We start from the raw sequence: 10,000 nt of genomic DNA, 5'->3' as shown, positions 1-10,000 counted from the left end.
TTTCAAGCAAGTTTCAATTTTCAAATCCCCATACAAACATATTAAGTGGTGGACCCTATGTCAGTTTAATCGATTGATGTCAAAAACACATTTGACACATTTTCAAAATGCTATTCCCGTTGTGCATCAGCAACATTATTAGTGAATTTTAGGCTAGCAGTACCAACATGCTTACTGTGCCAAAACTTAACTAAATCGTGACTCAAAAAAGCGTGGTACTGGTCTCAGACCAGTCATGCCAGTGCCATCAGGGTGCTTAATCGAAGAATGGTTACTCTAGTCATTACGTTCTTCAATCAGAACAGAGAATGTGTAGGCTTCTCATTACGTTCTTTAATGAGAGAACGTGAAGGGAACACATTATGTTCTTTAATGAGAGAACGTGAAGGGAACACATTATGTTCTTTAATGAGAGAACGTGAAAGGAACACATTATTTTCTTTAATGAGAGAACGTGTAGGGCACACATTATATTCTTGAGAGAATGTGTCGACTTCTCATTACGTTTTTTCCGTTAGTCAAATAATGAGGTGAGTAAGGGAATGTGAATGAATTCATTTTCCACCTCAGTGACATTCGTTTTATACACCACAGGGGCCCTTTCCACTCCTATTCCAGTTGTAGACACACTAACACACACTCGCGCACACACACACACACACACACACACACACACACACACACACACACACACACACACACACACACACACACACACACACACACATACATGACCTTCAGTTATGTTATGTTATGTTTTTTTGAGAAATTTGTTTGAGAAAGTTGTCGTTTTCAAGACACCAAGACATCACTTTTTTCCTTCACTTTTCTGAAACACAGTACTGGCATTATCAAGGGTCCTGATACACGCGCGCGCGCGCACACAGACACAGAAAAAACACACACACTTTTTCAAGTGCACTCATGCAGGAACACACACACACACATACACACACACACACACACACACACACACACACACACACACACACACACACACACACACACACGCACACACACACACACGCACACACACACACACACATATTTTCTCCCTCTTTGAACTGGCCCATATTCCATTAGTGTGAATAAGAAAATGAATGAGGTTGGAGGGGCTCACTTCTCCACCAAGCTAATTAAGCATCTCCGTTAATGTAAGACCTGCTGGCTGCGGGGACCGTCCGTGCACGCACACAGTGTGTGTGTGTGTGTGTGTGTGTGTGTGTGTGTGTGCCCGGCGCTGGCATTTTGTAAATGGGAGACATAAAGTCTTGATGACGGCTTTTTTTTTTTTTTTTTCTCCCAATGAATTATCTCTTTTTTTTTCGCTGAGTCATGGACTCAGGGGGGGCCATTAGGAGGCGAGTGTGTCTTCCTTCAGTGGCCACGTTTACATGATGTTTTTAATTCTGAATTAGTTTATTCAGAATTAAATAGATCGGAATTAAAATATTCTCCTTCGAGTTTACATGGAAATAATAATTCCGAATTGGCGTTTACATGGAACATACGTTAATTACGCTTTTGTATTCTGCTGAACGTCTGGGGGTCGGGAAGGGTTCCGATTGGACAGGCGGCGCATGAACGTAGCCTAATAAGGTCTACCGGAAGAAAACAAACTTTAGCTGGCTAGCAACTTTTTTGTCATCTCGGGTTAACGTTACAGCATGGACAATAACATAATGAAAACGGGTTTCACAGTAACTCTGATAATAGGCCTACTATTTAGCCAGCAGCTCGAGAATATTGTCAAGCTTCACGTTTGCTAGCTGAGGAGGAGAAGACTGTCGGAGAAGGGGGGAAGAAGACGGAGCCGAATTAACCATGAAACGAGCATGCGCTTCTTCTTCCTCCTTGTACGAGCATGCGCCAAACAAACGGAATAAACTTTTAATCGGAATAAAGGTTTACATGATCAAGGAGGGGAGTTAATTCCGCTTTAACATCGGAATAAACCAACCACTTAAATCGGAATTAAGTTTAATTCGGAATAATCATTTTCAAGCGGAATAAGGGTTTACATGGTCTCTTTTAAAGCGGAATTAACTTTTATTCCGATTTAACTTGGTTTTATTCGGAATTAAAGCTCTCATGTAAACGCAGCAAGTGTGACGTTAAGTGCTTATTAAGGGATCCGCCTCACAGACAACAAGGGAACGAGGCACACGTCTCCCGACGATTCAAATATCATGAATCTGCAGAAACAAGCTGCGGGCTTGTGGGATGTGTGTGGGATGTGTGGGGTTGTGATTTAAATCATTTAGTTTGGGGGTTTTGGTGCTCCAGGATGTGTCATTGACTTTCCTTTTGTAGCTAATGGGCAGGGAAGGTTTGAGCTTATGCTTTGTGGGTGTGTGTGGGTGTATGTGTGTGTGTGTGTGTGGGTGTGAGATTTTGTTCATAGGTTGAACACATTCATGACAAAAGCTCAGTGTCTTCAGTGTGTGCTCAGTGTGTGCATGTACAATTATGTGTGTCTCTGTGTGTGTGTGTGTGTGTGTGTGTGTATGTGTGTGTGTGTGTGTGTGTGTGAGTGATCTTTAATTTCCTGTGTGGCTGTTTATGAAGGAGCTCTGTGAACAATGCAGGAGTCTTGGGCCCTAAATATTTCAGCACAGTTTGCGCTCGGGCTCAGATGAAAGTTTCATGCTCAAACACATTTACAAAAGCGCCTCTTTCTGCGCAGAAAGCCCTCACAAAATGGGAATTCTAAAACATGCCGTCGCCTGTTATGTCAGTTTCTTTACCACGCCACTCTCTGAGCGATTCAGGAAACATTTTTGAGTGAGGCAAAGGAGTGTGTGTGTGTGTGTGTGTGTGTGTGTGTGTGTGGCTGTGGCTCTGCTGCATTCTCAAAAATAGCGAGATACCCTTCCAAGACATAGACAGACACAAACAAACGATTTGCACGCACACACACACACACGCACATCTGCCATTTTCTCTCTCGCTCTTTCTCTGTAAAACAGGAACTTCCATGTCAATCCTGCTTTATGCTATTTCAACACCGTGTTTCTTCAGCTTCTTGGTGGTTGTGTTTCAGGACTATTGTGACATTCACACAAACACACACACACACACACACACACACAAACGGTTATGTGGACAAACTCGCATGCATGTCCACAGATCCACACATCCACACTCTTTCACACACGTGCATGAACCTTCTCAAACACAGGATATAGCTTTATCATAAACACACACTCCCTCTGTCTTGTTCTCTCTCTCTCTATCTCTCTCTCTCACACACACAAACACACACACACACACACACACACACACAAACACAAACACACACACACACACACACACACACACACACACACACACACACACACACACACACACACACACACACACATATAAACACACACACACACACACACACTCACACACACACACACACACACTCACTCACACGCACTCACACAGATACACACGCTATTCCGTTACCCTACGTCAGAGCCCATTAATCCTTAGGCCTGGAGGTCTTTGCATGTGGAGCCAGGGCCAGTGATTTAGCCAGCAGCCCTCTGGACACTGCAAAAGGTCAGGCCCCTCAGACATGCAGACCGCCTCTCACTCAATAACACAGGGAGGGAGGGAGAGAGAGAGAGAGAGAGGGAGAGAGAGAAAGGGAGTGAGATGGAGAGAGAGGAATAGAGGGAGAGAGAGAAAGGGAGAGAGGGAGGAGGGGGAGAGAGAAAGGGAGTGAGATGGAGAGAGATGAAGAGAGAGAGGTAGGGAGATAGAGGGAGAGAGAAAGGAATAGAGGGAGAGAGAGAAAGGGAGAGAGGGAGGGGGGGGAGAGAGGGAGTTGGCAGAGAGATAGGGATGGATAGATAGAGAGGGAGGAGGAGAGATAGAGATGGATGGAGGGAGATTTCACATTTGTGTTTATTTGGTCTTATCCATTAGAGGTAAAGATGGCTGAATGATGAAGGTCAACAGAGTAGAGGAGAGAGAGAGGGGGGGAGGGAGAGATACTGTAGGTGGAGAGGGAGAGGAGGAGAGAGAGAGAGAGGGAGAGGAGGAGAGGAAGAGGGAGAGGGGAAGGGAGGAGAGAGAAAGATGTAGAGGGAGGTAAAGCTATAGAAAGAGGTGGAGAGGAGTAAAGGAATAGAAATATAAAGAGAGAGGGGGAGGAGAAGACCTAAGACTATAGGGAGGAGAGAAGAGGAGTGTATGTGTGTGTGTGTGTGTGTGTGTGTGTGTGTGTGTGTAGAAGGAAAGGATGCAGTGTGGTGGTGTTATTCTCATAAATGTGTGTTTATTGAAGGATGTCCCCTGGTGAGGAGTTTGACTGATTGAATGAGCACAGTGGAGCAGGAACACATACACACAAACACTAAAACACACACACACACACACACACACACACACACACACACACACAAAAACATACACACACACACACACACACACACACACACACACACACACACATACATAACCATACACACACACACACACACACACACATGAACATATACACACACATGAACATACACACACAAAAGGAATAGTTAAGCACAGAACTAGAGTTGGAGTCGGAAGACCGACAGCAGTTCATCTGTTAGTGTTTCTCTCTCCCTCTATTGTTCTCTCCCTCTTTCTCCTTCTCTCTCTCTCTCTCTTTCCGTCACACTGTTCCGTCTTTTTCTCTGTCTCTCTGCATCTCTCCTTCCTTCTCCAGAAAAACACGACTCATGTATGTTTCAGGGCCAAAGCCCAGACACGGAACTGGAGTGACACACACACACACGGGTGTGCACGCGCACACACACACCTTCACTCACACAAACACACACACACACACACACACACACACACACACACACACACACACACACACACACACACACACACACACACACACACACACACACACACACATACACACATACACACACACTCACTCACTCACTCATACAAACACACACACATGCGCACGCACATACTATATGCACACACACACACACACACACACACACACACACACACAGAACACACACTCTCTTATTCCTCCCAGACAAACTCACACTCACGCACACGCCTGCTTCAGACAGACACACTCTGACGTGAATGTCCATTTGTCGGACACTCAAACAGCTCCCTCCTGCCGCATCTCATTTTGTGACCTGTGAATGGACCAGAGAGAGAGAGAGAGAGAGAGAGAGAGGGAGAAGGAGAGAAAGAAAGAGAGGAAGGGAGATAGAGAAAGTGAAAAATGATGATGATGTTGGTGATAAGAATAGACTGAAAGAAAGAGGGTGATGATGATGATGATGATGATGGCGACGACAACAACAAAGTTGGTCAGGTCAAGCTGTTAATGATGGACCTCCTCCTGTTGGGTCAAGTGTGACTCATCCCAGAACAGTGACTTGTCTCAGGGGTCAGGAGAATGGAGTGGGATGAATCTGAATCTGTTCTCTGGAATGGAGTCATGTGAATCGTGTGAATCAAAGGCTGTTTGGCTCAGAACTGCAGCAGAGAGCTGTTTGGGCCAGATGAGTTGAATCATTAGGGATGATTCAGTGGAGTACTGCAGCAGAGACTGCAACAGCAAACAACAAAAAAACAAACAGATCTCTGGATGAGAAGCTGCTAGCGACCTCGCCGGATCTCTCATAGCAACCAACCAGATGCTGTTTCAAAATCAAATACTGTATGCAATCAATCAGCTGATTTTTTCCCATCTCCTCTATTCTCTCCTGTCTTCTCTCCTCTCCTCTTCTGTCATCTTTTCATCTCCTCCCCTCTTCTCCTCTCCTCTCCTCTCCTCTACTCTCTTCTCTCATCATTTCATCTCCTCCCCTCTTCTCCTCTCCTCTCCTCTCCTCTCTTCTCTCCTCTCCTCTCCTCTCCTCTCCTCTCCTCTCATCTTTTCATCTCCTCCTCTCCACTCCTCTCCTCTCCTGTTCTCCTCTCTTTTCCCTCCTATCTCCTCTCCTCTTCTCATCCTTCCTCTCATCCTTCCTCTCATCCTTCCTCTCTTTTCCCTCCTCTCTTCTCTCCTTTCCTCTTTTCCTCATCTCCTCCTCTCTTCTCTCCTCCTCCTCTCCTCTCCTCCTCTCTCCTGTCTAGTTTGTCTGTCTGTAGGACATTGCCATTTATATTGATCTGATCTATTCAGACAGAATAATTCCCACTTAGCCTTTGAAACACACACACACTATCTCTCGCTGTCTCTCTCTCTCACACACACACACACACACACACACACACATGCAAACATGCACACACATACATACATACATATGCAAATAAATGTGTGTACATACTCAGGCACACACACATACACACACACACACACACACACACACACACACACACACACACAGACCACCGAACATGACATTCGCAGACACTCAGAGCAGTTTGTTTGGCTGGTGGTTGGTGTGTGAGTGAGCTTATGCGACAGAGGTAGAGAAAGATAGAACTGGGCAGACAGGGAGAGAGAGATGGAGAGAGGGAGAGAGAGAGAGAGAGAGAGAGAGAGGGGTGGATGAATGAAGAGACAGAGGCGGAGAAGAGGAGACGGAATGGTGAAGAAAGAGAGCGAGAGTTAGAGGACGGGAGAGAGAGACAAGTAGAGAGAGAAAGAGAGAAAGCAAAAAAAAGAGATGGAGAGAGAAAAAGGGGTGGAGAGAGAGAAAGAAGGATGGAAAGAGAGAGTAAAGTGCTTGGCTGTGGTCTGACAAGTCTAATAAGAATCCATTTTTAATGCTGCCTGCCAGGCTGCTGAGAGCACGCGCGCACACACACACACACACACACACACACACACCATCAGAATAATGAGAGCAATCTCTGGGGACCTGACACAAACAGACCAGCAAGTACCCTGTCACACACACGAGCGCACACCCTCACTGCTCATTGCTCACACGTACACACACACACAGAGACACATACACACACGTACGTGCGCACGCATACACACACACACAGTACTGCCATTTCAGACAGCTTGTGTGAGGCCTTGTGTTATTCTGGTATTTTGTCGCTAAAACTGTGTGTGTTTTGTGTGTGTGTTTTCCAGTACGAGTTCAAAGCCAAGAACATCAAGAAGAAGAAGGTGAGCATCGTGGTGTCTGTAGACGGAGTCAAAGTGGTGCAACGCAAGAAGCAGAAGGTTAGTGATGCACACACACACACACACACACACACACACACACACACACACACACACACACACACACACACATATGTCTGTCCATAGTCAAAGTGGCGCAACACAAGAAGCAGAAGGTAAGTGATACAAATTACACACACGTGTGTACACACACACACACACACACACACACTCACACACACACACACACACACATACACAGACACACACACACACACACACACACACACACACACACACACACACACACACACACGCATATGTCTGTTCATAGTCAAAGTGACGCAACACAAGAAACCAAATGTTACACACAGACGCACACACACATACACACACATGTTTGTACACCAGAGATGTGTATATGCAAATGCTGGTGTATGTTTCCCACATGCAAACATACAGAAGCATGCAAATGTTCACAGTATGTGGTGTGTGCGTGTGCGTGTGCGTGTGTGTGTGTGTGTGTGTGTGTGTGTGTGTGTGTGTGAGAGAGAGTCTGACTAAAACACTCTTTCTAAAACAACCCTTCTCCCTGCAGAGGAAAGAATGGACATGGGACGAGAGCAAGATGCTGGTGATGCACGATCCCATCTACAGGTGAGTGACCTTTCACCCCGGTACACCTGCTCAACTCATTACCCCGGCAGTCAGCAAGCTTCACAAAACACTAGTAACAACACTAACGTCATTTAGAGATATAACCACATCAGTAACCCCCCTGCATTTAGACATATGACCACATCGTATACAGTAACTACACTAACCCCATTTAGAGATATAACCACATCGTACAGTACATACACCAGTAACCCCCCCTGCATTTAGACGTATGACCACATCGCATACAGTAACTACAGTACACTAACTCTATACATTTAGAGCTATAACTACATCATACACCAGTGAAGGCACTACTAACCCTATACATTTAGACACGCAGTATAACCACATCATACATACACCAGTAACACCACTAACCTCATGCATTTAGACATATAAGTACATGGTACACCAGTAACAGCACCAGTAATGGCAGGTAGATATGTAACTGAGGGATGCACAGCTTGTAATGGTACGGATGTCAGTGCTTAGCAAGGAAAGCCCCTGCTCATTGGCGAGGGAGACCCCTACTGCTTGTGTGGTCTTTCCACAGTGCAGTCCTGGGATGCCCCAGTCGTTACAGCTCCAGTTAGAGCTCGTTCCTGGCTTTGCAGACAGCCACTCTCATCATTAGCGTTAGCGACGCACGTAGCGCTAATGGAGCTGGATGTGTATGCATGCATGTTTTAATGTATGGATGGATATGTGAATGCGTCCAGAAACAGGGCTGGACCACTTACAGGGCTGTATGAATTATGCATACGAGTGTGAGTGTGTAAATGTGTTTAATGTGTGTGTGTGTGCGTGTGCGTGTGTGTGTGTGTGTGTGTGTGTGTGTGTAGATGGGTGTGGGTGTGTGTGGGTGGAGTGCTAAAGGAGGCATTTAAGAGGGTCGAGGAGAGGGGGCAAGGTCACTCTGTGGAGTGGGCCAGTGTAGAACAGAGCACACACACACACACACACACACACACACACACACACACACACACACATATGCAGACACACACATAGAGGTTGAGTACTGACACACACAAACACACAAACGCACACACAGACACACACGCACACACACACACACACACACACACACACACACACACACACACACACACACACACACGTATGCAGACACACACATACAGTAGAGGTTGAGTACTGACACACATACAGTACACACACATGCACAGACAGACACAGAGAGACATAGACATAAAGAGAGAGAACATTTTGAACTTTACTGAACTTATTCAGAAGTACTTTGTGTATTTTTTTGTACTGCAAAAATGCACACACGCGAGTTCAGACAGGTTGAGTTATGAATGCAACAAGAGCTCTGCAGAAACTCTCCCCTCAGTGTCAATATTTAATGTCAAATCATCAAGTGTGTCATGAGCACATTTGCATAACTGTGGGTGTGTGTGTGTGTGGGTGTGTGTGTGTGTGTGTGCATGCGTGTGTGTGTGTGTGTGTGTGTGTGTGTGTGTGTGTGTGCGAGTGGTTTATTAAATAATAGATATGTGTTGGAGGATCTCATGTGGGAATGAAATGTTTTCTACACACACACACACACACACACACACACACACACACACACAGAAGAGAACACGTCTCTCATGTTCCGAATAAAATCTCAGCCTCTTCTGTAAACATGCAAACTCCATTTAAACACACTAGCTGTGTTTACATAGTGAGTGTACAGTACAAGCTTCAAACTTCCGGAGATAAAGGCAGTTTGGAATACAGTGCTGCCACCTCCAGTGGAAAAGAATCTCTAGCTCAAGCCCAGGCCCAATGTTTGTGTGTGAACGGCAGAGCATCTGGAGAGCCTTGGTTTAGCAGTTGCCTTTATGATTATGAACTGACAAAATTGTAATTTAAATCAACAAATCGTTGATATGAAAATTAAATCTCTCCCTCTCCCTCTCTATTCTCCTTTCTGTTTCCCTTTCTCTCTCTATCTATCTATCTCTCTCTCTCTCTTTCTTTCTTTCTCTCTGTCTCTGTCCCCACATGTAGGATATTCTATGTGTCCCATGATTCTCAGGATCTGAAGATCTTCAGCTACATCGCTCGAGACGGCTCCAACAACTCCTTCAGATGCAACGTCTTCAAGTCCAAGAAGAAGGTGAGAAATGTCTCTCGCTCCTTCAGCCTCTTGCCCTGTGTCTCTCTTTCTCTCATCCCCCTTTCTCCATCTTTTCCTCAACCTCTCCATTTCCCCTCTCTCTCTCTCTCTCTCTCTCTCTCTCTCTCTCT

At 45.5% G+C, this 10,000-nt stretch overlaps 1 protein-coding gene across 1 annotated transcript in view; it reads left to right on the top strand.

Annotated features, from left to right (window-relative positions):
* Positions 1 to 10,000, top strand: part of si:dkey-34e4.1 (carboxyl-terminal PDZ ligand of neuronal nitric oxide synthase protein) — a 68,951-nt gene that overhangs the window by 26,767 nt on the left and 32,184 nt on the right. Inside the window, exons 3-5 of the mRNA XM_062554611.1 lie at positions 7,052 to 7,144; positions 7,683 to 7,741; positions 9,761 to 9,869. Coding sequence (XP_062410595.1) covers positions 7,052 to 7,144; positions 7,683 to 7,741; positions 9,761 to 9,869 — 261 coding nt within the window. The remainder of the gene's footprint in view (positions 1 to 7,051; positions 7,145 to 7,682; positions 7,742 to 9,760; positions 9,870 to 10,000) is intronic.

This window comes from Sardina pilchardus, chromosome 14 (genome assembly GCF_963854185.1).
Source record: "Sardina pilchardus chromosome 14, fSarPil1.1, whole genome shotgun sequence".
Lineage (NCBI taxonomy): Eukaryota > Metazoa > Chordata > Actinopteri > Clupeiformes > Clupeidae > Sardina > Sardina pilchardus.
The sequence above is the reverse complement of the archived record's forward strand: the minus strand, read 5'-3'. Positions and strand labels throughout refer to the sequence as shown.